General features: G+C 42.1%; 1 protein-coding gene across 6 annotated transcripts in view; it reads right to left on the bottom strand.

The window, feature by feature from the left end:
- Positions 1 to 283: 283 nt before the first annotated feature.
- kug (kugelei) overlaps positions 284 to 26,741 on the bottom strand; it is a 166,239-nt gene continuing 139,781 nt past the window's right edge. For 2 of the 6 annotated variants that reach the window (XM_069053719.1, XM_069053721.1), the window contains 18 exons: positions 26,497 to 26,710; positions 25,404 to 26,446; positions 24,094 to 25,354; positions 23,816 to 24,040; positions 20,041 to 20,064; positions 19,358 to 19,795; positions 18,450 to 19,304; positions 18,245 to 18,406; positions 17,879 to 18,196; positions 12,332 to 12,874; positions 8,371 to 9,389; positions 5,248 to 5,529; positions 3,794 to 5,197; positions 2,318 to 3,737; positions 2,121 to 2,249; positions 1,712 to 2,008; positions 605 to 796; positions 284 to 553 (listed from right to left, as the gene is read on the bottom strand). In XM_069053719.1, the coding sequence (XP_068909820.1) occupies positions 414 to 553; positions 605 to 796; positions 1,712 to 2,008; positions 2,121 to 2,249; positions 2,318 to 3,737; positions 3,794 to 5,197; positions 5,248 to 5,529; positions 8,371 to 9,389; positions 12,332 to 12,874; positions 17,879 to 18,196; positions 18,245 to 18,406; positions 18,450 to 19,304; positions 19,358 to 19,795; positions 20,041 to 20,064; positions 23,816 to 24,040; positions 24,094 to 25,354; positions 25,404 to 26,446; positions 26,497 to 26,710 (9,966 nt within the window). In that variant the 3' untranslated portion in view covers positions 284 to 413. Of the gene's footprint in view, positions 554 to 604; positions 797 to 1,597; positions 1,633 to 1,711; positions 2,009 to 2,120; positions 2,250 to 2,317; positions 3,738 to 3,793; positions 5,198 to 5,247; positions 5,530 to 8,370; positions 9,390 to 12,331; positions 12,875 to 17,878; positions 18,197 to 18,244; positions 18,407 to 18,449; positions 19,305 to 19,357; positions 19,796 to 20,040; positions 20,065 to 23,815; positions 24,041 to 24,093; positions 25,355 to 25,403; positions 26,447 to 26,496; positions 26,711 to 26,741 lie in introns of those variants that run through there. The other 4 variants (XM_069053720.1, XM_069053722.1, XM_069053724.1 and 1 more) reach the window with 3 other exon arrangements.

The raw sequence follows: 26,741 nt of genomic DNA, 5'->3' as shown, positions 1-26,741 counted from the left end.
TTTCCTACCTTAAATAAAATTGAAACTATCCAATTTACAAAGTAACAGCGAATTACGAGTTGCGCTCTCGCGAACGACAACCAGACCTACATCCTGGTTGCGATTTGCTCTCGTGGCAACTCTCCAAGTGTGATTTCACTTTAAAATCAGCGATAATCAACCAATGTTATAAAAAATATGTTTTCTGTATGTACAAAATGTTTAAGTCGTAAAACAACATTGTTTGATATGCCAACGCTATGATAAAACGAGTCGAAAGAACAACCTTCTCAATTCCGAAGTGAAAGAAAAAAATCGACTGTACAAGATACACCGGAGCCATACAAGTCATCGAGCTGTGGGAATCATAGGTACAACGGTAATACTAATTATCCAGGAAAACGAGTCTTGACCGGACCCGGCTTGGCTTTGTGTCAAACCGAAGTCTGTTGTACGCCGGCCAGATAGTTGAGCGGTTTGTGTTCGGCTTCGCATTCGGAGTCTTCGATTTCGCACAGGTTGGTCGACATGTCGCTGTTGCTGCCGTAGCCCCCCAGGAGGGAGTTGCGCTCTTCTGCAACACAAACACTGACTACGACTCGTCGTCGGAATCGGGGATCCGTACCTAATGTCGTGATCACGGAGCCTATGTCGTCATCACAGTTTTTCCTCCTGTTGCGGTTGCTCGGGAATCCGTAGGGCTCGACTTCGTCCGACTCGGCTCCGGGACTTTGCAAGCACTCGCCTTCCGACTCGCTAGGAATGTTGTACCCATGGCTAGGAAGGTATGAGTTGGGATGACGTATATAGCTATCCGCTACAAAGAAAACTTCGATAACACAAGAGATTTATTACGACGAGGGCTACTAAAAAAACACAAATCAATTCTAAATCATTAAAGAGTTAAGCGGACCAGTGGTCTTGTTATGGTCTGTCGACGGTCTAGATACTCTATATTCTATGGATGGGACACGCATGCGTCAACATAGCCACCGTGAGTCATGCAAGAACCATAACAAGGTCATACTCACTTGGTTTAACGATAATTAAAGGCACTGCGTTAAAGGATTAATAAAAATAATTAGTTATCAGACAAGCTCAGTTCATTAAATCGTAACAATTGTCTTGATCGTCGCAGAAACAAAGTTGTTTCGTGACTGAAGAGTATTTTACGTGAGTAGTATGGGTTAATATGGGTCTGTGCTACAATCAAAAACCACCAACTGTTGAATTAGGTTGGCAAATAAAAAAAGTCACTAGTTAGTAATTTTTTTCATTTTGCCCGGTTTGAATGAAAATGAATAAAAAATCATTATACAATTGTCGAGTTGATGTTCTCAAGTTCGAAAATTTTGTTAAAACACGTCTGGACGTAGAAAAACCAAGTTAATTGAAATAAACTGACGTAAGTGACTGACATAACGACACCGTAACCCTACTTTTCCTCATTTTGTGTTGGTGGGTTTTTGATTTGAGCACGGTTCATATTCAAGTGTGAAAGTCAGTCGAAACGACTTAAATGGTTTATGCAAGCGAATTAGAATGTTAGTGTGTTTGAGAGATTCGACAACGTTAGTTGGTAGCTGGTTGGACACACTGGAAAACCAACAAGACTTACAAAATCGGCTCGTTACAAGTGTGTTTCGTTCCAGCCTGGAACATCTGACGGTAAATATCTTTTGCGCGTCTTAGGGGATAAAAGTATGTAGGATAAAAAATTTCGGACATGTACCTGTGGTAAATCGAAATTCTTCATTTCCACTATCGAGAGCATTGAGACTGGGGCTAGCCCCATGCGGATCGCATTCACTGTCAGCCATGAATTCCGACTCTGCATCTTCATTGAGCGTCTCAATGTCTCGATGTGGGTCAAGTGGGCCCAGCACCGGAGGAAGATGGTGACAACGAGATTCGTTACTCTCATTACTATGAAAGCTGGAGGAATCAGGTATTTCACTGCCTGGTACCTCCGTTATGTTAGGCAGTGTTTGGCTATGTCTCGCCCAATCTGAGCAGTCCCAATGATAACCTAAGAAAGCAACGCATTAGAAAATCATCAAAATGACAACTAACAGAAAGAAGAAGAGCGAGACAAGCGGGATGATTTGTAGAGATTAGTGGCAGGGGGCGCTGCTACTTACTTCCCACTGAACGCTGGTCCTCTTCGGGACAAACCGACCCGTTCGACTTGACATAGTTCACAGTATTACTTCGTCCTCCATACAGTCTGTTTGGAACATCACAATTAACGGGACTCGATAATTTGTATTCTGCAGAAACGAAATCAACAAAAATCATAAAACACAAAAATCTAAACTAGGACTCTACTCGCACTTACCGTTCTTCACTTTGGGCTTGTCGTTCAGCGACGACGCCAGATGCATCTGTTCGGCCCACGTCGTCTTCTCCGAGTCGCAATGGTTCCCCACGCAGTTCTGTCCGCTGCTCCGGTTCAGATTCCTCACGTAATCCGGAGGAACGTTCTCGAGCTCGTCTCCGGCCGATCCGTAACTCCTCAGAGTGTCGAGATTGTTGAGCATCATCGTCGTAGCGTTACAATTGTAGAGGGAGTCGTTCTGACCCGAGGCGGTGTAAGACACCGGTCTGGGCGGACACACAGGAATCTCCCTCTGGTTCACCTCCAGATTGCTCAACTTGGACCCTCTCTTGAACTCGCTCATCTCGTGGGGCCTCGTCGAGTTCAGCACGATGTGATCCTTGATGTTTTCGTTGTTGATGTTGCGTCGCCTTCGCGCCCTCCTGGCGCAACACCTCCTCAAGAACACGAACAGCACCACCAGCAACACGATCACGACAACCCCGACACTGATGGCGATCAACTCCTCCCAAGTGATGTTGTATATTGACGAAGAGATGGAAGTACTGTAGAGCTGACTGCCGCAGTAGGGCCCGGTGGTGTTCTGCGGACAGACGCACCGGAACGAGCCGATGTCGTTGAAGCAAGTACCGCCGTTCTGGCATGGCGACGATTCGCACTCGTTGATGTCGTACTCGCAGAACTCGCCGAAGAACGACCTGCACTTGCACAGCGGCCGATCGTCGCCCTCCTCGCACACGCCGCCGTGTTTGCACGGGTTGGGCGAGCAGTACTGGCCGTACTCGCATCGTTTGCCCGACAGCCGGAAGATGCACTCGCAGCTGTAGTCGCCGGGGGCGTTGGAGACGCACTTGCCGCCGTACAGACAGGGGGCGGAGGCGCACGGGTCCATGTCCAGCTCGCACAGACTCCCGGTGAAGCGGGTGTGGCAGCTGCACTCGTACCCAGTGCTGGTCTCGTGGCAGGTGCCGCCGTTCATGCACGGCTGGGAACCGCACGGCCCCGGCGGCACCAGCACGTTGTTGGTGTCGCAGCTGAACTCGACGTTCGCGAACCGCTTCAGCACCGCCACGGAGCTGTCGCCGGATTTGTGCAGCGGCACCGACATCCGGGAGATGCGGATGTCGTCCATGCAGCCCGAGAAGCCGCGCTGGATGTCCTCGAAGCCCAAGATCGACGGGTGCTGGTGGACTTCCGCCCCCAAGTACATCTCGTCGCTTTGCAGGTTTAAGATGTCGCTGATCCCGGGGGCGGAGCCCTGGGCGGTGTGAGTGCCGTCGACTGTGATCCTGGCGCTGTTGCGGTCCCTCTCGAGCTTGACCTCGTGCCATCTACCGTCGGAGATGTACACAGTGGACTCTCTGACGATGCCTTCGCCGCTCCCGAGCTCGAACCGGTACTGGACAGCACCGTTGACGATCTACAAATCCCCACCGATCAAAACCCCCCACGACTCTCCCCTCCCCTTCAACTTACCTCCAAGATATTATAATCTACCTTCCCGGCGGCGTACATGAGGTTCCCAGTCGGCTGCACCGTCCTGATCCTCAGGCTCAGACTCAGCTGGTCTTCGATCGACTTCTTGTTGATGATCCTGTACTGCGAGTAGCTCTTGCCGCTGAAGGAGATTGGGTTCCGCGCGATGTAGCAATTCTGGTCGTGGCACTTGGAGATGTCCACGTCGCACATGGCTCCAGCGTATCCTTCCGGACATTGGCACGAATATCCAGCAGTGGAAGCGTCCGGGATGCAGATCTTGTAAGGCGGACAGGGCTCGCGGGCGCACTCGTTCACGATGGTGTCGCACTTCTCTCCTCCGTAGCCTTCTTTGCACACGCACTCCAGCTTCTGGCGGTGGTGAGGCGACACGAAACTCGTCACGTCCGTTGCGACCGGGTCGATGTGGGACGCCTCCAAGACGTAGTGGTCTTGACAGACTCCGAACATGCAGTAGGTGTTGCTGCACTTGAAACGAATTATCTCTTCGACCACGAGCTTCGTGCTTTCTTCCAACTCCTCCAGATTGTCGTTCAGAGCTTTTCGGATGGATTCGGACGTGTAGAATCCTTCGTCGGGTCGTCGCACTGTGAAGAGAACGTCTAGGTCTTTGTTAACGACGTACCGCTTGGACCTCAGCGAGATGTCTTCGTCCGTGGAGGGCTGGACGCTGATGATGACCACGTCTTTGAGTCGACAGTTCATGGCGTTTCGCACCGCCCTCACGAATCCTTTCCTGTGGCTCAATACGAACACTTCGGGACTGACCTGTCGGAATCTGATGGCCACCGAGTTGTCCAGCATGTCTTCGCTGATGACTTCAATGTTGATCTTGACGATGGAGTGCGCGTGGAATTTACCGTCGGTCACGGAGACGTTCAGTCTGTAGTCACCGACGTCCAGACGAGGTAGAGCGGTTAGAGTACCGTCGGTACGGTTGATTTGGAAGAGCTCGTGCGTGGGGTACGCTATTCCCAAAGTGGGGGCCAACGAGAAGGTCAGAGTGTCGTACTGGTCCTGGTCGTTGGCGTACACCTTCCCTATCACCCCTCCAGGGTACTCGTCCAAGTACGAATTGATGTTGATGTCCAGCGGGGTGATGATCGGAGGGTACTGAGACTCTTCGATCACTTTCACCACCACCCAAGCGTCGGAGTAGAGAGGGGGGATCCCGTTGTCGAACACTCTGATCTGGAGGAGGAAGTTGTCTTTGATCTTGTGGTTGAACTTCGTCGCCGTCCTCAAGATGCCGTCTTCTTCCAGCCTGAAGCTGTTGCCTTCGTTGCCGCTCCTGAAGTCGAAGGTGTAAGGAATGGTGTTGGGGGCAGTGTCGGCGTCGGTTATTGTGAATTTGATGATGGAGTAACCGATCGGTTTGTCCTCCTGCAAAACAGGTTTGTGTCGAGGGTTACACTCGGTGGGGCGACACCTACCTGGATGATTGTGGTGTAGTTGGGTTGCGCGAAAAGAGGGGGATTGTCGTTGGCGTCGGAAATTTCTATGTTGACTAGTGCTTGTCTGGAAAGCACCGGAACTCCGTTGTCTTTGGCTAAAACCTCCAAGACGTAGCTGGAAGTGGTCTCGCGGTCCAGTTCGTCCGCTACAGAGATGTATCCGGTGTCGGGATCGACCTCGAATTGCTCTCGATTGTCTCCTCTGATGATGGAATACGTCACTTGGCCGTTCTTGTCGCTGTCTAGATCCGTGGCGATGACCTATTAATCACCGAATGATATCATTTTTCATACATCATTTTTTAGAGATAGTATCGTTCTTGATTCCATTTCATAATAACAATTTTGTAAAACATAGTTTTTAGATCTTGGCTAGCTTACCAAATAATGAGAATATAATGAATGAAAAAAAAAAAAAGGGGCACTGACTATTTTTGAAAGTCACATAAAATACCATTCAAGATTGAGACACGCGTTTTTTTTTCTAAGAAAAAAATCCTTAAAAAGCAACTTTCAGATTCAATTTATCTCTACAAACAACAAAGATATTGTTAGATTCATTGTAAAAAATTCTCGGCGCATCCACCATTTTCGCAGTTTATAGTTATTTGTTTATCAAGGCCGCGAAATCGTTCTTTCACGTACCGAGAGAAAAATTGACGCCGAGGTGCTTGCGGCCGAGGCAAGACAATCTCGAGGATGTTAAAGGATTTCGCAGCCAAAGTGTACACAATAATTTAAATTATCCTGATTGGCATTCAAGATAGAGACATGCGGTTTTCTTGGTTATATTTATCAATCAAAAACATTTATTTCTTAGATCTGTATCCAGAAAACACTGGAGATCTTGTTACGTGTAAAAAAAATTCTCGGCGCATCCACCATTTTTTCGAAACCTGAATTTTGAAGCTTCATCAAAGATGAGAGCTGGACAATATTTTATTTATCTCTACAAACAACAAAGATATTGTTAGATTCATTGTAAAAAAATTCCCGGCGCATCCACCATGTTTGCAGTTTATAGTTATTTGTATTCAAGGCCGCGAAATCGTTCTTTAACGTACCGAGAGAAAAATTGTCGCCGAGGCAACACAATCTCGAGGATGTTAAATATGATTTCGCGGCCAAAGTGTACACAATAATTTAAATTATCCTGATTGGCGTTCCAGATAGAGGTTTTCTGGTTCTATTTATCAATCAAAAACATTTATTTCTTAGATCTGTATCCAAAAAACACCGGAGATCTTGTTACACGTGTTGAAAAAATTCTTGGCGCATCCATCATTTTTTCGAAACCTGAATTTTGAAGTTTCATCAAAGATGAGAGGTCGACAAAAGCGTTTATGTAATTCCCTTCCATAGAGCGAAAATATAAAATTGCCTCGTAATTTGGACCTCCGCCGACCGTTAACAGATTAAAGTTTCTGTACTTTGTGAATATTTTATACAATTAGTTAGAAACTCATTAAACTGATTTAATTAGGTTTCACGCAATAGAAAACCAAATAAGGATGCATTAAACATCTTTATCCGAATTAGTCCGTCATTCAACGCGATAATTACAAGATTAAATAATTCAAATCTGTCGTTCCCATTTAAGGCAAAGTTATGTCTTTCGCCGACGAAAAATTATTCGCAACCCCGGAAACATTCCAGACGTAATAAAATCGCCCCTTCATTATCCCGACTAATGCAATTTTAAAGTCAAATGACCGGTGCCTAACCGGCAGTCATTTTGTCGAAAATTTATTCGCGACACGGTAACTTTTCGATACATTTTAAATTAAAACTAGGCAAAGTTCCCTTGGGTTATTGTCAGTGGTTCGTTAGCGATTCTCTCAGTTAAACTTCGGCTTTTTGTGTTTAGACAAATGACTAAGTAATTCGATTCGCTCCGATTCGATTAGCGACAATTGAAACTAGATTTTTGACTCGATTTTTCAGTTTCACCTCACCAAGATTCACTCCTCTTTGACACACTCTCACGACGAAATAAACTCGGCTATAGACTGCTCGTTCGTCTTTCTGCATCCTCCAGGACGTTTATTTGAAAGGAATTTATATAAAAATAGTCTCGTCCTCTCTGGGGGCAGCCCGCCTTTACACTCGCATTCTCTCAGTTTCTCTAAGTTCAACCGTTGCGTATCGGTTTGAAAATGAAGCTCTTGCAATTTCTCCCAGTTTAACCATTGCGCACCAATTTAAAAATGAAAGTTTTGCAGTTTTCCCAAGTTCAACAGTTGCCTATCGACTTAAAAATTAAAGTTTTGGAGTTTATCCGAGTTCAATGGTTGCGTATCAGTTAAAAAATGACGGTTTTGCAGTTTCTCCGCGCTCAATCGTTGCGTATCGGTTTAAAAATGGAGGTTTTGCAGTTTCTTCGCGTTCAACCGTTGCGTATCGGTTTAAAAATGAAGGTCTTGCAGTTTCTCCGAATTCAACCGTTGCGTATACAGGGTGATTTTGAAAGTTGTGCAGATATTTTAATCACGAGCTGCTGGCTTCATGTGCAACTCGGAAAAAATATTTAAAAAATTCTATGTCAAAAAATAAAATGACATTTATTTTTTGAGCTACAATTTCTTTTAATTGCTTTTAGTTTTCTATGTTGTCCTACAACCCCGTAGGTAAAATTTCAGCACATTTTAAAAATACACCCTTGTATATAATGTTTTATAAAATGTACGCCAATGCGAAGTAATCTATAGGAAATATGCTTTAAAACAAGGAAACCGCATTGGTGTACGTTTTATAAAATATGATATACAGGGTGTATTTTTAAAATGTGCCGAAATTTTAACTACGAGGTTGTTTGACAACGTAGAAGACTAAAAGCAATTAAAAAAAATTGTAGCTCAAAAAATAAATGTCATTTTATTTTTTGACATAGAATTTTTATTTTTTTTTCCGAGTTCTACATGAAGCCAGTAGCTCGTGATTAAAATATCTGCACAACTTTCAAAATCACCCTGTAGGTTTAAAAATGAAGGTTTTGCAGTTTCTCCGGGTTCAACCGTTGCGTATCGGTTTAAAAATGAAGGTTTTACAGTTTCTCCGAGTTCAACCGTTGCGTGCAGTTCTGAAATGTCGATTTTGACGTACCTGTAGAATTTTATCGCCGATTTGCGCGTCTTCCCTGATCCTCGAGCTGTAAGACAACTGGCTGAAGAGTGGGGCGTTGTCGTTGCAGTCCGTGACGGTGATATTGACAGTTGCGACGTTGCTCAACGGGGGTGTCCCTCCATCGATCGCCTGAATCGTGAGGAAATAATCCTTGGCACGTTCGTAGTCCAACATTTCTGCGATCGATATGACGCCGGTCTTGTTATTAATCGCGAACTTCTTGTGCTCGTTTCCGCCGATGATGGAGTAGTAGACGTCGGCGTTGACTCCAGTGTCTTTACTGGTGGCAAGAACTTTGGCAACTTCCGTTCCGACAGCGTCAATTTCCGGTACGACGGCGAAATAGTATTTGTTGGCGAATTCCGGGGGATTGTCGTTGATGTCCTGGACGTTAACGGTCAGAGTGCTGACGCTGGACAGCTGGGGACTCCCCTGGTCCACCGCCTGCACCGTCAAATTGTAGACAGCTCTGATCTCCCTGTCCAGCGGTTTGGCAAGAGTGACGATCCCGCTGTCCGAAGCCATCTTGAAGTGATTGTTAAACGAGTCGATAAAAGCGTATTTGATCTTCCTGTTGATCCCGATGTCGGCGTCCGTTGCGTGAATCTTCGTCACGAGAGTCCCGACCTCCACGTCTTCGGGCAACGAGACCGAGTAGAAAGGCAAGCTGAAGAGCGGGGCGTTGTCGTTCAAATCGGAAATGACGAGCTCGATCTGCGACGAACACTTCCAACTAGTTCTCTCTTTGTCGTGCACGTGGGCTGTCAGAGTGTACTTGGATTGCTTCTCGCGGTCCAGATATGTCACCGTCTTCAGATGACCGTTGTCCTTGTCCAGGAGGAAGTTGTCCATGCCGTCGCCGGACAGGATGTAGCGGAGTTTGGAGTGTTCGGGGCCGTCTATGTCGGTGGCTAACACTGACAGGACGAAAGAACCGGGCAGGATTCCTTCCGACAGGACTTGTCTGTAGCGATAGCGCAGGCAGTAAGGCGGATTGTCTGTTGGGACAGTAAAAAATGTAATGAAACATACAGAGGGCGATAAAGTGGACGAGTTCGAGACGAGGATCGACCAATAAAACTGTGATTATATGACGCCTGTTAATTTTATTGTGGTCGTAAAAGGGGGTAAAACCGGAAAAATTATTTTCGTAGGTGGAAAGGGCGAGAATTAATTACCGGCGCATCCACCATTTTTGCAAACACATATTTTGTAGTCTACAAATTGCTGCTCAAAACAGGCACACGGTTTTTTAATTAAATTTGCCAAGAAAAAATCTATAAAAAACTGTCTTTAGATCTACCATTTTTGGAATTGCAAAATAATTATTCTTTTCTCGACAGAGATTTACGGCTTCTTTGACTTGAGCAATTAAGAAAAGACCTACAAAGTTGTTCTGATTTATCGGGAAAAATACCGGATATATGAATTTTTTTACTTTTGTCTTTTCAATTTTTTTTTCGATTACTGACGGAGATAGAGACCTGGGCTTTTCTTTATTAGATTCGTTATTAACAAATCTATAAGAAACAGTTTTTAGATCTGATGTAGCTCGATTAATAACGCAGATATTGTTACATTAATTAAAAATTTCCCGGCGCATCCACCATTTTTACAATTTAAATATTTTTAATTCTCATTACTTTTCGAAGCAGACCTGGGATTCCTTCGATACGATCAGTTAAGAAAAGGCCTTACCTCGAGAAATACCGGGGTATTATATTTATTTTTTTGCTTTTTTGTTTTCAAATTTTTTTTTCATATTTCCGACTATCAACAAAGATAGAAACGCGGGGTTTTCTTTATTAAATTCGCCAAAAACAAATCTACAAGAAACAGTTTTTGGATTTAACGTAGCTAGATAAACAACGAAAATATTGTTACATTAATCGAAAATTTCTCGGCGCATCCACCATTTTTCCAATTAAATTTTTGCAACAATTCCCGATTGCTGTTCGAGACAGAGACCTACGGGTTTTTTGATTAGATTGGTGAAGAAGAGGCCCTTAAAGCTATTCTGATTTATCTTGAAAAATAACGGATATGTTAATTTTTTTACTTTTGTCTTTTCAATTTTTTTTTCCGATTACTGACGGAGATAGAGACGTGGGCTTTTCTTTATTAGATTCGTTATTAGTTATTACAAATCTACAAGAAACAGTTTTTAGATCTGACGTAGCTCGATAAACAACGCAGACATTGTTACATTTATGAAAAATTTCCCGGCGCATCCACCATTTTCACATTTTAATTCTCGATTGCTTTTCGAAGCAGACTTGGGATTTCTTCGATACGATCAGTTACGAAAAGACCTCCTAACTTACCTCGAATAATACCGGAGTTATTATATTTATTTTTTTGCTTTTTTGTTTTCAATTTTTTTTTTCATTTTTCCGACTACCAACAAAGATAGAAACGCGGGGTTTTCTTTATTAAATTCGCCAAAAACAAATCTACAAGAAACAGTTTTTTGGATTTAACGTAGCTCGATAAACAACGAAAATATTGTTACATTAATCGAAAATTTCTCGGCGCATCCACCATTTTTCCAATTAAATTTTTGCAACAATTCCCGATTGCTGTTCGAGACAGAGACCTACGGGTTTTTTTTATTAGATTGGTGAAGAAGAGGCCCTTAAAGCTATTCTGATTTATCTTGAAAAATACCGGATATATTAATTTTTTTACTTTTGTCTTTTCAATTTTTTTTCCGATAACTGACGGAGATAGAGACGTGGGCTTTTCTATATTAGATTCGTTATTAACAAATCTACAAGAAACAGTTTTTAGATTTGACGTAGCTCGATAAACAACGGAGATATTGTTACATTTATGAAAAATTTCCCGGCGCATCCACCATTTTTACAATTTAAATATTTTTAATTCTCATTTCTTTTCGAAGCAGACCTGAGATCCCTTCGATACGATCAGTTAAGAAAAGGCCTACTAACTTACCTCGAGAAATACCGGAGGTATTATATTTATTTTTTTGCTTTTTTGTTTTCAATTTTTTTTTTCATTTTTCCGACTACCAACAAAGATAGAAACGCGGGGTTTTCTTTATTAAATTCGCCAAAAACAAATCTACAAGAAACAGTTTTTGGATTTAACGTAGCTCGATAAACAACAAAAATATTGTTACATTAATCGAAAATTTCTTGGCGCATCCACCATTTTTCCAATTAAATTTTTGCAACAATTCCCGATTGCTGTTCGAGACAGAGACCTACGGGTTTTTAGATTAGATTGGTGAAGAAGAGGTCCTTAAAGCTATTCTGATTTATCTTGAAAAATAACGGACATGTATTTGCTTTCTTACTTTCGTCTTTTCAAATATTTTCGAAAATTTTCCGATCACTAACAGACCTGGAGTTTTATTTATTAAATCCATCAAAAACAAATCTACAAGAAACAGTTATTAGACCTGACGTAGCTCTATAACCAACTGAGATATTGCTGCATTTATTAAAATTGTCGCGGCGCATCCACCATTTTCTATTTATTATTTTTTAAAAATTATATAACTCAAGAAAAGTCTAGTGGCCGTAGTTTTAAGATCTGTTTCATCTCAACAGACACTGTATTCAAATTTAAATTTCCCCGGCGCATCCACCATTTTTGCATAAAATATTTCTATTCATGACAAATTCTCGCGACTTTCTCCAGTACTTTCGTCTTAAAAAAATCTGTAAAAGAGAACTTTTCAGGTCGATCCATCTATCCAAGCAAGCCAGACGTCGCGTTATTTATACGAAATATTTCCCCAACTTTGCCAATAAATCCCATCATACTCCCGTATTGGACCGCTGATGTACAATATCCGTGTCAGTTCGCCGCAAATACGGGCTCAGCCTGTCGCGAACCCAAAGACAAACAAATTAGCAAACCTCACGCACTTTTAAAAAAACACCAATCCCAATCCCGAACCAGCCAAACTCACCGTTCGCATCCAATATTGTTATAGAAACATTCGTGACGTCCGTGAACATGCCATCAGTAACCAGCACCTGAAGGTCGTAATGCGGCACGTTTTCCCGATCGAGCGGTTTGGCAACGTAGATTTCACCAGTTTGCCGGATCTGGAACTGCGAGCTTGGGTCCCCTGAAACGATGTAGAAATCCACGGGAGTGGTCAAGTCGCTGTCGGCGTCGATGGTGTCGAGGGCTAAGACGACGGTGCCGGGGAGGGCGTCTTCGTTGACGGCGCTCTCGTAGAAGCGCTTCTTGAAGGTGGTGGGGCTGTCGTTGTAGTCCTTCAATCGGACGATGACGGTGGTGCGGGCCGAGTGTTTGGGAGTACCGTTGTCGGTAGCTGTGACGTAGAATTTGTACTCCATTTTCGTCTCTTTGTCGAGCTTGACCAGAGTGCTGATCCATCCGGTGTGGGAGTCGATCGCGAAGATGTTCATCATGTCGCCCAGGTCGTGGCTGAAGCTGTATCGGACCTCGCTGTTGGCACCTTGGTCTTCGTCGTGGGCCACAACTACGGAGAAAATAAAGAACTCGGTTTTTATCAAAAATGATTTTTGGTGCCAAGTCAAAGAGTGCCTTCTTATTCAAGGCAGACATGCGTTTTAAAAAAATTAGATTGATTTATCAAGACAAAAATCTCTAAAACGGTGTTTTTAGATCTGAGTAGCTCAACAAACAACAGAGACGTTGTTACACAGGGTGATTCACATAACTTTCCAACCCTAACGAAATTTAAATACAGCCCGTAATACTACTTTCATTTATAACTTATAACTTCCATTAACGATAATTAATTAATAATTAATGATTATTTCCTTCATGTGTTTAGTAACCAATTGCGTGAGAAATATTGACCAATCAAAACGAGAAAACAAAAAATAACCCGATAAAATTTCTCTAAAATGCACGTGCAATAATCTGATAAAAAATGTCGGTACCTGTTTTTTTAAATAAATTATTTTGAATAAAAAGGATTGGAAATAATGCGTTTGGTTTCATTCTATTCAGGAAATAATCAGCCGTATACCCCTCGTGCAAAATTTTAATATCGGCAATTTTTTTGCTAATGAACTCAAACATCCATAAATTATTCGGTCAGAAGACCAATTACATATTATCAAATAAAAGCCCTCGACTTCGTCTCGTGCTCTTATTTGCTAATAATAATTGGTCTTCTGACCTCATTTATGGATGTTTTCGTTCATTAGCAAAAAAATTTCCGATAAAAAATTTTGCACTTGGGATATAATACATATGTGATAATTAAATTGTATATTTTGGTATCTAGCATTTTGTGACTACTGAATATTGAGCTGCATAAATTCGGCGTAGATCTCGGAAAGTTACGTGAAACACCTTGTATTGTTTATTTTTCGGTTTTCTTGGTTAGATTCTTCAAAAAAGGATCTACAAAGTGCAGTTTATAGATATGACTTGGGTCTAACTGATTCAGTGATACAATGGATGCAACTATTTTTTTGTCTGTCTGTAAGACATTTTTTTGCCACCATCGTATTGCCAGATTTATTATTTTAATTTCCGTCAAAGGAAAAATCAAAATTGCCAAAATAATTTCGCTACTTCCAATTTAAAAAGGACAGACTAGATTTAAAAGATCCGGCAACAATGTACCTATTCAGAAAATATCGCGCGTTCAAATGAAATCCTGGGCTGGGAAGCCGTTGTAAACCGTCAATTGTTGTGCTTTTTTAAAGCGTAGATTAATTGGAGCATGTTGACAGCTAACCTAAAATTTAGAGCCAAAAAAAATCTTTCTTTTTTCTTTCTTTTCAATGTTTTACATTAAAAATAGTATGACTTAACGATTCCTATTCTCGAAGCAAATATCTAAGGGTGCCCCTTGCTGAAAATAAACATGTTCTATTATGTCCTGATTAGACATAAACAAATGTCATTCGTGTCAAACCGCGGGAAATTAAAACTTTACACTGTTCTAAACGATTTAATTTTTCCAATGCCTACTCAGCTCAGGATTTCATTTGAACGCGCGATATTTACAGTGCAGCCACCATTTTTGCTATTTAAATATTGAAAATAGAGAACTGGGATTTTCTTCGTTAAATTCATCAGGAAAAATTCTATAAAACGGCGTTTCTTGATCTGATGTAGGTCGACAAACAACAGAGATATAATTACATTTATTTACAACGCATCCCACATTTTTGCTATCTAAATATTTCTTTCTTCTTCCAATTATTATTATCAGAGGTAAAGAACTGCGGTTTTCTTTGTTAAATTCATCAAGAAAAACCCTATAAAAGATTGTCTTTAAATCTAACGTAGCCCGACAAAACAACATTTATTTTAAAAAATCTTTCATTGCAATTAAAATATTTTTTATTTTTCGATTACCATTCAAGATCAAGACATGCGGTTTTTTCGATTAGATCAGTGAAGAAAAGATTTATAAAATGTAGTTTTTAGATCTGATTTGGCTCAAAAAATACAGGAAAAATATGTAAGATTTATTTTGAAAATTCCCCGGTGCATCCACCATTTGTTGCAATTAAAATATTCGTAATTTTCTACTATTGCTGTTCGAGATAAAGACTTGTGGTTACCTTCGACAAGAATAAATTTGTAAAATGCTGATTTCACATCTAATATAATTCACTAAACGACAGAGATATTATTAGATACTGCCATTTATAGAACTTCCAACGTTTTTGCTACTTAAAGGCTTTTTTATTATTACAATTATTATTGATAATAGAGAACTGTGGTTTTATTTGTTAAGAAAAATTCTGTAAAATGTCCTTTTTAAATCTGACGTAGCTAGACAAACAACAAGGGTATTGCCATACTTATTTATAAAATTGCTTTAATTTTTGAAATATATTTTTTTTCAGTAGCCGTTCCAGGTCTTATAGAGTTGCGATTTACTCACAAAACGCAGTTTTTAAATTCCACCTAGCGCGTAAAATATTGTAATTATGATATCTATTGCGAAACTTTCCCGGCGCATCCACCATTTTTGCAATTTAAATATTTCTAATCTTCCTTGATTGCTTTTCGAGATACGAGACTTGTGGTTATCTTGACTTGAGCTTCGTCAAAAAAAAATCTATAAGACGGTGTGCTTAAATATTATGCACCGCACCAAAAGACATTGTTACATTTCCTTACAGCGCATCCAACATTTTTCCTATCGAAATATTTCTTTATTTTTCCAGTTACTGTTGATTATAAAGAACTGCGCTTTTCCTTGTTAAATTCATCAAGAAAAATTCCACAAAACGTTTTTTCTTGATCCCATGTAGCTCGACACGTCATTGTCACATTTATTTTTAAAATGTCTCGCACTTTTACAATGAAAATATTTTTTAGTTCTCGATTGCCATTCGACGTCAACACTAGCGAATCCAAAATTCAGTTATTAGATCTGATCTGGCTCGAAAAATACCGAAAGTATGACATTTAATTCGAAACTTTCCCAGCGCATCCACCATTTGTGCAATTAAAATATTTTTATTGTTGCCATAAATTCTCATTTTTCTCCTTTGTAAACTGCCTCTTAACTGCCCTAAAGCAAAATGAGCAGATAACGAACCGTTGCCCTAGACAACACATTCAACGTTACATTCCTGACAGGTCTTGAAAAATTTGTCAAAACTGTCAAAGCATATGCGAAACCATTTTAAAAAGATTTTGAAGCTTCAGGGACGTCGTTTCAAACAATAACATTTTGTATGCAACGAGTCTCTGTGTAAATTGGGCTTTTCTAATTGCCCTCGAGGCCTTAAAACCCTCGCTACGCTCGTGTTTTAATCTTGTCCCTCGGACAATTAGAAAAGCCCAATTTACACAGAAACTCGTTGCATAAATAACTATTAATTTTCCTAAGTGCTGTTTTAAATAGAAACTTCGGTTACCTCGACGTGATTCGACAAAAATAAATCTGTAAAATTCTGTTTACATACACTTATGATGTAGCTCACCAAACGACGGAGATATTGTTACATTTATTTATAGCACATCCAACATTTTTGCTATTTAAATATTTCTTTATTTTTCCAATTACTCTTGAAGACAGACAACTGTGATTTTCTTTGTTAAATTCGTCAAGCAATAATCTATAAAAGACGGTTTTCAGATCTGGCGCAACTCGATAGACGACGGTCATATCGTTATGTTTAATAATTTTTGTCCTATTTCGCAATACAAATCTTTTTTATTTTTTGGATTGCTATTTTAGACATTTTTTTTCGATCCAATTTTGTCAAAAAATCTACAACACAGCTCTTGTATTTAATTTAGTCTCATTACTAACGGTGATACTGTAACGTTCTAACAAAAAAATAATTGGTTCTTTTTCGTTTTCGGCCGATAATAGTTATTTGCATATCCAGGATGCGAAATCGTACTTTGACGAACCGAGAGAAAAATTGTCGTCAAGGCCGCTTTTCGGCCGAGACAAGACAATTTCGAGGTCGTCAAAGGACCTCGTAGCCTCGTAGCCTCGTAGCCAAGGTGTACATAACATTTTGTGTGCAACCCGAAAATTTGTAATTATAAAATGAACAAGTAAAATTTCCTTCACTGTCAATAAAAATAAAGTCGGCCTACATGTCGCCATGTCGCTATGGAAACGACATAGATAAAACAATTCACTTTGAGAAAAATTGCAAAAATGTCCGAAGAAAATTACGATGTTTCAGTTCCGTGTACTCATCCAGAGTTAAAAAAATATTATAAATTGTGCAGTGTCACATTTGAAACCTGAAGAATCGAAACGGCAATATGAAAAATGTTACAGTGACTTTGAGACTGATGTAACAAGAAGAATGTGAAAACCGTGTCGGATAATGTTGTACTGGCTTACCTATTTATTGGAATTTATTTATTGTGGATTGTGGAAGGTAAATGTTAAGTTCTGTTATGCTAGGTTGTATCATCTGCTCCTTTTTAGGTTATTTTATTCGTGGAAATATTAGGAGCCGTGCAAAGACACAAATAAACCAAAATGTCTGTTGCTGACATTCAGGAAATGTTACGAGATATTTCTCTTTTTGATCGGTGAAAAATTAACCAAAATTAACCTAATTCACATGTGTATGTTACGTATAGATGATAGATCGATAATGGGGATCTTTCTTATCGACTCCTCAACCTCATGCGGCTGTCTCATTTGACACTGGCGGAAATTTCAAACCGGATGAAAATTCTGTACTAATAGTGGCCGTTCCTGACACAAAATCAAACTTTAACTGTAACCAATCCAGATTTTGTAAGATTACACCGGAAATATGCAGATAGATATGTTGTAATTGTAATAATAAATAAATATAAAAATGACTTTTACTTTTACGGCCGTCGTCAAGGCAAGGGCTGCGAAATTCAATTTCGCGGCCTGTTGTACGCACGCGAAGTGCTCATTTCGCGTACGGTTGCACACAAAAAATATTTCACACTTTTTAATTGTTAATTAACGAGAACAAACAAATGTATATTTTTCTCTCGACGGTTTCTGTTGCAAAACCCCACCCAAACAAACCTTTAACGATCGAAGTGCCCTCTTCCGTATTTTCCGCCAAGTAGACGATATACGGACTGCTCTCGAACTGCGGTGCGTGATCGTTCTCATCCAAGACCTTCAACGTGACCTCCGCCAGCGCCGTCATCGGCGGACTCGAATCGCTCATCGCCAGCACCCCGATCAGGTGCGAATCTTGCGTCTCGAAGTCCAGCGGCTTCGCCAGACTGATCTGTCCTTGCGAGTCCACCTCGAACTGCGGCCTCTCGTCCAACTCCGAGATGATCTGGTAGACGACGCTCACGTTCGACGCCATCTTCAATTTGGTGATGACGGTACCTGCAAACCGGATTAGGCGGCGGTCGACAAACACGCGACTGTCTTTACCGGCAGGGGAGTTCTCCCACAGAAAATATTTGTCGTCCTTGCGCTCGAACACCGGAGGGAAATCCTTCGGTCCCATGATTAAAATGTTAACGGGGACGTCGGAGTGTTTCTCTTGCGGACCCTTGTCCGTCGCCCTCACGAAAAACTGGAACACCTCACCGACTACAAGAATTAATCGATTGTGAACTTGTCTCTTTAGACTTACCCCAAGAACTGGCGGACTTCTTGAGGGAGATGTCGCCGGTGTCCGGATTGACCTCGAAGATGTCCGCGACCTCCGACGACTTCTTCTCGTAGATTTGGTACTTGACCTGTGCGGACGCCCCCTCGTCGGCGTCCACCGCCCTCACCCTCATGAAAGAAACGTTGAGACTGTGATTGTAGTGGATGCTCGCCTGGTACTCTTTCAGGAGAAAATACGGCGCGTTATCATTCTCGTCGACCACTTTGATTCGCACTGTGAGGAATCCTGACCGCCCCCCACCATCCGTCGCCATCACCGGGACTTCATAAAGCTTCTGTTTTTCTCTGTCTAGACGCGCTTTGGTGGTGAGCTTTCCCGTCGCCTTATCAATCCTGAACGTTTCGCTCAATAGATCCGAATGAATGGAATACGACACTGCACCGAACTCTCCAAAGTCTTCGTCTGTAGCTTTCACCACGGCGACCGGAAATCCCGGGGACTGATTTTCCGGGACTTGCACATCCACAATCACCTTGTCGAACTTCGGGGGGTGCAGATTCGCCGGCAACAACTCCACTTTCAGTCTTGCAAAATTTGTGTAGACCCCATCCGAGACCGAAACGTTCAAAATGATTGTTTTGTCGCTTCCGAAGTTCGCTAAGTTGGTCAGAGTGATGATTCCGGTCTCCGGGTCCATGGAGAAGGTTTGTTGTTCGTTGCCGGCGACGATAGTGTAGCGCAAATTCTTCTGGTCCACCAGGTCTGGATCGCTGGCTTTGACGATGGTGACGAACTGGTCGCGGTTGGCGTTGACCAACAACCCACACATGTACGAGGTTTGTTCGAACTTGGGGGGGTTGTCGTTCATGTCCAACACTACCCAAAAAACAATTACACCCAAGACAAATCAAAAAAAAAAAAATCAATACCTGTGAGCCAAACGTGCGCAGTACTGGACAGACTCGGCACTCCTAGATCTTTCGCCACCACGACGAAATGGTGCGAACTAGCTTCTTCGTGATCGAGTGCTTGTTTCAAATACACAACTCCTTCGTTCTCGTCGATGTAGAAATACTCGCTGGAGTTGCTGTTGTCGTTCAGAATGGAGTAGCTGACCTTCTTGTTGATTCCGGTGTCGTTGTCGTTGGCCAAGACCGTGAGGACCGGAGTTCCGAATTGCGCCGCCTCCGAGATGGAGACGTTGTAGTTCTCTTGGGTGAACTCCGGGGGGCAGTCGTTCACGTCTTGCAGCACGATGGAAACCGGAACTTCTGCGTAGACGCCGGAAACGGAGTCGGTGGCGCGGATGAGGAGCTCGTATTGGGGTTGCTGTTCGAAATCTAGCTCGTCCACGACCGAGATCACACCTGCGGACAATCGACGTCTACACAAAGAAGTGGACGGGTGGAGTGCGCAAGCACGCGAAGACCAAAACTGTTAAAATCTCGAGTCGGAGTGGTGACACAAGCAAACGAACGGAAATAAAAGTGTGACTCATGCGAGTTGTGGTGCTCTGTTAGGACGAGGCATCGGAGGGACATGTTAAAAAGCAACAGGTGTGCAGGCCCAAAAGCATAAATTGAAACATTAATAATTTAATGCAAATACTCACAGGGACCATTGTTACTGTCGGGGGCTGCGAAAAGGAAATTTTATTTAATTGTCATTGTATTTACTTCGGGGGGTTTTATCTATGGTAAATTATGCCATTCGTGGGTCTACTGCTAATGTTAAAAAATTACTTATGTACTCTCGGCTCTCAGTCGAGGTTGCAAATGTTAGGAAAAACCAACACCAAAGAAAGTTAAATTTGTGTATTTTGCTCCTTTGACTGGAACACTCGAAAACAAGTTGAAAGAGGAGGAAAAAATCAATATTGGTTCGAACGAGTTAAATGCTTCGTTTTCGTCCGATAAAAAATATCATTGCTATTTGTTTTTTATTAATTAATTTGGCTTTGAATTTTTTTCGCTCGATACCATTTTAAGGGTGAATGGCAAATCTGGTTTGCGTGCGAGGATTTATCATAATCAGAGCAAAAGATCGTTCCACCGGTTCGATTTAAGTTTTTTCCTAAGATAGCGACATGTAATTTTTTTTTCCAATCAAGAAAAATTCTAGAAAACGATGTTTTCCGATTTGATGTGGATCAACGAGCAGCGGAGATGCTGCCATGTTTGCTTACGAAAGGTTCCCCATTTTTGCAATAAAAATATTTTTTATTTCTCGATTGCCATTCGAGAGAGACCTGTGCTTTTCTGGATTACATTTGTCAAGACAAAATCTACAAAAATGTTTTACATCTAATGGAGTTCACCAAACGACGGAGATATTGTTATATTTCTATAAGAAAATTCTCGGCGCGTCCACCACTTTTGTAGCTCGAATATGTCTTCATTTTCCCCATAATTTGGACAGATAGAAAACTGCGGTTTTCTTTACAAGATTCGCCAAGAAAAAAAGGCGGTTTTCCAACCTGACGTAACTTGACAAATTTTTTCTCGGTGCATCCACCACTTTTGAAATTCCTATTTTTTTTTTCCGACATATGAGATTTGAGGATCTGTTGATCAGATTCGTCAAAAATAAATCTACAAAAGAATGTTTTTCTTTCTGACGTAGTTTAACAACCAGCGGAGATATTGTCATATTTATTTAAAAAACCTCCCCCATTTTTGCAATGAAAACATTTTTTCTTAGGCCCTTGGTGCAAAGAAGCCATCGATTTCATTAATGTCATCGGAGAGTGACTTATTGCGGAATCAGGTGATTCAAAATCAAAGAAATTCCTTTTCGAAAGGATTTCCCTTGCCATTCAACGTGGAAACGCTGCAAGCATTGGGCGCACTTTTCCAGATTCTATTGTAAACCAAAAATGTTACGTGCTTAAGTTGATTAATTAAATAAATATTTTTTATTTTACTATTATTATAAGAAGTAAAGCTCAAGAAAGGATCCATAAAACGCAAAATTTAAAACTAATCTGACTCGACAAATAAAGGAAATATTATATTAATTGTTTTGCTTGTTTCTTTTCAATTTTTCTTTCCTGATTACTAAGCGAGATCAAGGCAAAAAAATGCATCATTTTTGTTTGAGTCTGAATTTTTCTGGCCGAGGCCCAGCCGAGGCTTGACAACAGGCGAGGACAAAAGGCACTTTTTGGCAGAAGTGCACATTCAATTTTTTAGGCAGCCGCACGAAGCAAAAGATATCATTGAAAAAATTACACATTTATTTTGTATCTACCTTTTTCAAATGAACAAATAATAGTATATTGTTATGAGCAAAAATGAAATTTTATGTGCTGCGGCTGGTAGATTGGCTGCCGAACGCAGTGAGGCTGACAAACCAGCCAAAGCACATAAAACTATTTTTGCTCCGAATAACATATACTATTTTTTTTTCAAACCTTCATAACAAATTATGTATTTAAGACATGTTAAGAAACCAGGTAGGAATTTCAAATGATTTAGGTAGTTTACTTTACTGCCGCTCATCAGCGGAGATAATAACTTCACGGACGCCCTCAGCGGAGATAATAACTTTATCTGCCGCTTTCAGCGGAGATAATACCTTTATCTGCCGCTCGTCAGCTCGTTAGATGCCATGACAATGAAGTGACACTTTAGCATTATCAATGCAGCAGGATAATGTCATAATTTACGGACGTTTGAAGAAAAATAAATTTATTAATACAGATTAACAATTTTTTTTAATAGTATTTGTTATCAGTTTGCCAACAAATCTAGAAATTTAGTATTTGCAATACAATTACTTATTTACATAATTAATGGTGACTGGACAATGATTGGTTTTGTCGGTTTCGTTGCTGACTTACTCAACAGACCAACAGATCGGCGCCACGGCCAGCGTCCGAAAAAGAGTTACTTTTCGTCCGCTTATGAGTACGTTAAATTACCGTTTTCATTAAGGGTGCATAAGAAAGATATTTCAAAATTTAATCTTTAAATATTATTTTGTCACTATCATTCCCAATTAATTTTCAAATCAAAGAAGGAAACAATTTTGAAGCTTTTCTTCCTTTATCGATACCAGGATTCTTATTTTACTATCTCCGTTTATTTAATTTAAAAAAAAACCTGTTTTTAGATCTGGCGTAGTTCGATGAACGAGATATTGTTACCATTAATAAAAATCTTCCGGTGTATCCACCATTTATGCATTTCAAATAATTTTAATTTTCTTGTTTGCTGTTCAAGACAGACTTGATTCTTCAAAAATAAATCTACAAAATGCTGTTTCTAAATCTGATGTAGCTCAGCAAGCAACGGACCTATTGTTCTATTTATTTGCGACGCACCCACCATTTTTGCTATTCACAAATTTCCTCATTTTTCCGATTACCATTCGAGATAGAGAACTGCGATTGTTTTCGTTAAATTCCCAAAAAAAAAAACTCCATAAAAGACAGTTTTTAGATTTAACCTAACGTGACAAACAACGAAGATATTGTTACATCTACCACCAAATTTTCCCGGCGCATCCACCATTTATGCAATTCAAACTTTCTTTCGATTGGTCCTCTATACAGGGTGTTTTTGAAAGTTGTGCAGAAATTTTAACCACGAGCTACTGGCTTCATGCAGAACTCGGAAAAGATATTTAAAAAATTCTATGTCAAAAAATTAAATGATATTTATTTTTTGAGCTACAATTTTTTTAAATTGCTTTTAGCTTTCTACGTTGTTCTACAACCTCGTAGGTAAAATTTTAAAAATACACCATCATGTTTTATAAAATGTACGCTAATGCGAAGTAACCTATAGGAAATATGCTTTAAAACAAGGAAACCGCATTGGTGTATGTTTTATAAAATATGATATACAGGGTGTATTTTTAAAATGTGCCGAAATTTTACCTACGAGGTTGTGGAACAACGTAGAAGACAAAAAGCAATTAAAAAAAAATTGTAGCTCAAAAAATAAATGCCATTTTATTTTTTGACATAGAATTTTTTAAATATTTTTTCCGAGTTCTACATGAAGCCAGTAGCTCATGGTTAAAATTTCTGCACATCTTTCAAAAACACCCTGTATAAAAACTTATTTATTAAATGGTTCAAGAAAATTTCATTAAACGCTACATTTATATTTAATTTGGTTCTTTCTACCAATCTCGGCGTTGACATTTTTTTCGTTATAATCTTTAATTAGTGCGAAGCTTCGTTTTCGTCCAATTAAAAATATCACAATTTTTCTGTTAACAAATCCGGCTTCAAATTCTTCTACTCGTCTTTAAGAGCGAATGGCAAATCTATCTACGTCTAGATCGATCAGAATCGGAGCGAAACTCGCTTAACCGATCGTCTTGTTCAATTTAATTCCCTTCCCATTCGCACCTCTTCCACAATAAACAAAACCTACCTGTGTTGAAATCCAGCGCGAACTCCTCCAATTCATTCCCTTTGACTATACTGTAAATCAGCTTCCTCGACAGTGGCGACTCCGCCTCGATCGAAATCGAGAGCGGCGAATGCAGCTCCACATTCTCCGGCACCACCTCCGAGTAAAACTGCTTCTTGAACACCGGCATCGACCTGTCGATCACCTTCACGTGAACCGTGACGTCCGTCCTGCAGCGAGTGATTCCTAAAAAGAAAACCACATTCAACACTTCTTCTCGCACGTGATCCCACACTCGCCTTTGTCGTACGCCGCTATCAACAGTTCGTACTCGCGGTTGTGCCCTTCGAGGTTCTGCTTGATCTCGATGTCGCCGGTCTCCCTTTGCACCTTGAAGAGCTCTCCGTGGCCTTTGATCAGCTCGTAGCGCACCTCTCCGTTCTCGGCGTTGTCCAAGTCGATGGCGTGCACTTTGGCGATGACGCTCCCCTTCTCGTCGTCCACCGAGACGACGGCGTAGTAGGGGAGGTTGACGAACATCGGACAGTTGTCGTTGATGTCCAGGATGGTCACTTTGACGATCACGTGGGCCACTCTGGGTCTGTCCTTGTCGGTGTAGTGGCTGCGCGCCTCCACTATCAACTCGTACTTGTCCTGGAGCTCCCTGTCGAACTTGATTCCGGTGGTCCGGATCACTCCGGACGTCAGACCGATCGTGAACATCTTGGTGGGGTTTAGTATTTTGAACTCTAAGTATTCGTTTAAGGCACTCCCCAACACGTTCACCACACAGACTGTTGTGATCTTGGTCGAGTTCTCGACGATCGACCCTTCGTACAAAGACTTCTGGAAGATGAGGCCCGAATTGTCGGACTCCTCCACCCGGATGAAAACCTTCGCCACACTGGAAAACTTCCCATCGGAGACCCTCACGTGCAACTTGTACAGATGCTTCATATTCTCCGGTTGCAAAACAGTTATAAGACCAGTTCGCGACTCGATCCCAAAAATTCCCAACTTGTTCCCTTCTATTATGTCAAACCTCAGTCTAGTACTCTCGGAACTGTCTGGATCCGTTGCATTAACCTGCACCACGGCGACGTTCTTGTAAGTCGGAAGCAACAAAGTGACGTTGTAGGTGGACTGCGAGAACTTGGGGGGACAGTCGTTGACATCCTTGACGACGATGTCGACGCGCGCCGTCGTCTCCGAGGTGAGCTTGGGGTTGCCCAGATCCGACACTTGCACGTGGAAGGTGAACCTGTCGTAAGTCTCGTGGTCCAAGAGTCGGATCGTCCTGATGGCGCCTGTGGTGGAGTCGATCTGGAAGTACCTCCTGGGGAGGATGTCGATGATGTCGTAGTGCAAAAGCGCGTTCATCTCGGAGTCGGCGTCGAAGGCCTTGATCACCAGAGGCTCGCTGCTGTTGGTCAAAATCAAAGAACTGATCGGTGCGGACTCGCTGACCACTCCCGAGTAGTTCGCTTGGAGGAATCGCGGGACGTTGTCGTTCTTGTCCAAGATGTGGATGATCACGTTGCAGGTGGCAGAAGCGGAAGCCTGGATCGTGCGTGTTAACACCTGCGAGACACCGTGACTCGGTACTTACCATATTCGTGGTTATCACAGTGAGGTTGTAGAATTTGTTCGCCTCGTAGTCTAGGTACTTCTGCGTCGTGATCACACCAGTACTGGGACTGATCAAGAAAGCACCGTTGACATTACCGTCGATTATTTCGAACTGCAGGGAGGAAGTACTGCGGACGGTCAAGTGCGCAACGTAGCTCCCCAAAGGCTGGTCTTCGAAGATCTCCGCTGCTGTCTCCTTCCGGGCGAATCTAGGCGGCGCGTTGTCCGCCATGGTGAGCATGATGTGCGCGGGTACCGTCGACGACAGAGCCGGTTGTCCATGGTCTGTGGCCTTGATCCTCAACATGTACTCCGACACCGAGGCCATGTCCAGCTCTCGAGCCACGGAAACGATCCCCAGGTCCGCATCGATGGCAAAAACGTTGCCGAAATTCCCCGAAATGATCGAGTAGGTCACCCTGGCGTTGTCCCCTTTGTCGTGGTCTACCGCAAAAGCTCGAAGTACCGCGCTCCCCACCACCGCCGATTCGTACACTTTCCCTACAAGGATCTGTTCGGAGAAGTGGGGGATGTGGTCGTTGTGGTCGTGCACGATGATGCGCACGCGCGCGTAGTTTCGCTTGGCTGGGGTACCACCATCGCGGACCATGACCGTGAGGATGTGCTCGTCGAGAGTCTCCCGGTCTAGATTGTCGATCAAGTAGATCACGCCGGTGATGGAATCGACTTTGAAGGTTTGCAAAGAGATCAAGTTGCGTGCGGAGTAGAGACTGTAGATGAGTTTGGTGTCGTCGTCGCGATCCGCCGCGCGCAACCGGAGGATCTCGGTGTCGATGGGGACGGCTTCGGAGATCTCCACTTTGTAGACGGACTCGGAGAACTCCGGCCGGTGGTCGTTGATGTCTATTACTGATACATTCAACTGCGTGTAGACAGTGTGTACAGAATCGGTGACGCTGATGTTGAGGCAGTACTCGTTCTGGACCTCGTAGTCGAGCTTTTGAGCCAACAGGACATTACCGAGTTCTCGACCTACGTAGAAGTCGTTCCTTGGATCTCCACCTGCGATATCTTCTTCACCACAGGTCCACAACCAAAACTGTACTACTTACCGACAATGTCGTACCAGAGAGTGTCATTATCTTTGTCGTAGGCTTCGATTGAGGCAACTAGAAAACCGATTTCGTCCCCTTCGGTCAGCTTGACCGGCTGCGGGGGCTTCATAACAACAGGAGCGTGTTTGGATTTTGAAGGCACTGCTACCACGTGGACTGACACCTTGGAGATGCTGCTCTTCGACACGTTCCCTCCGTCGGTCACTCGAATCTACGAACAACCGCTCAACAACTCCTCTCTC

The sequence above is a fragment of the Tenebrio molitor genome, chromosome 7 (genome assembly GCF_963966145.1).
Source record: "Tenebrio molitor chromosome 7, icTenMoli1.1, whole genome shotgun sequence".
NCBI lineage: Eukaryota > Metazoa > Arthropoda > Insecta > Coleoptera > Tenebrionidae > Tenebrio > Tenebrio molitor.
Note: the sequence above shows the minus strand (reverse complement) of the source record. Positions and strands in the feature narration are given on the sequence as shown.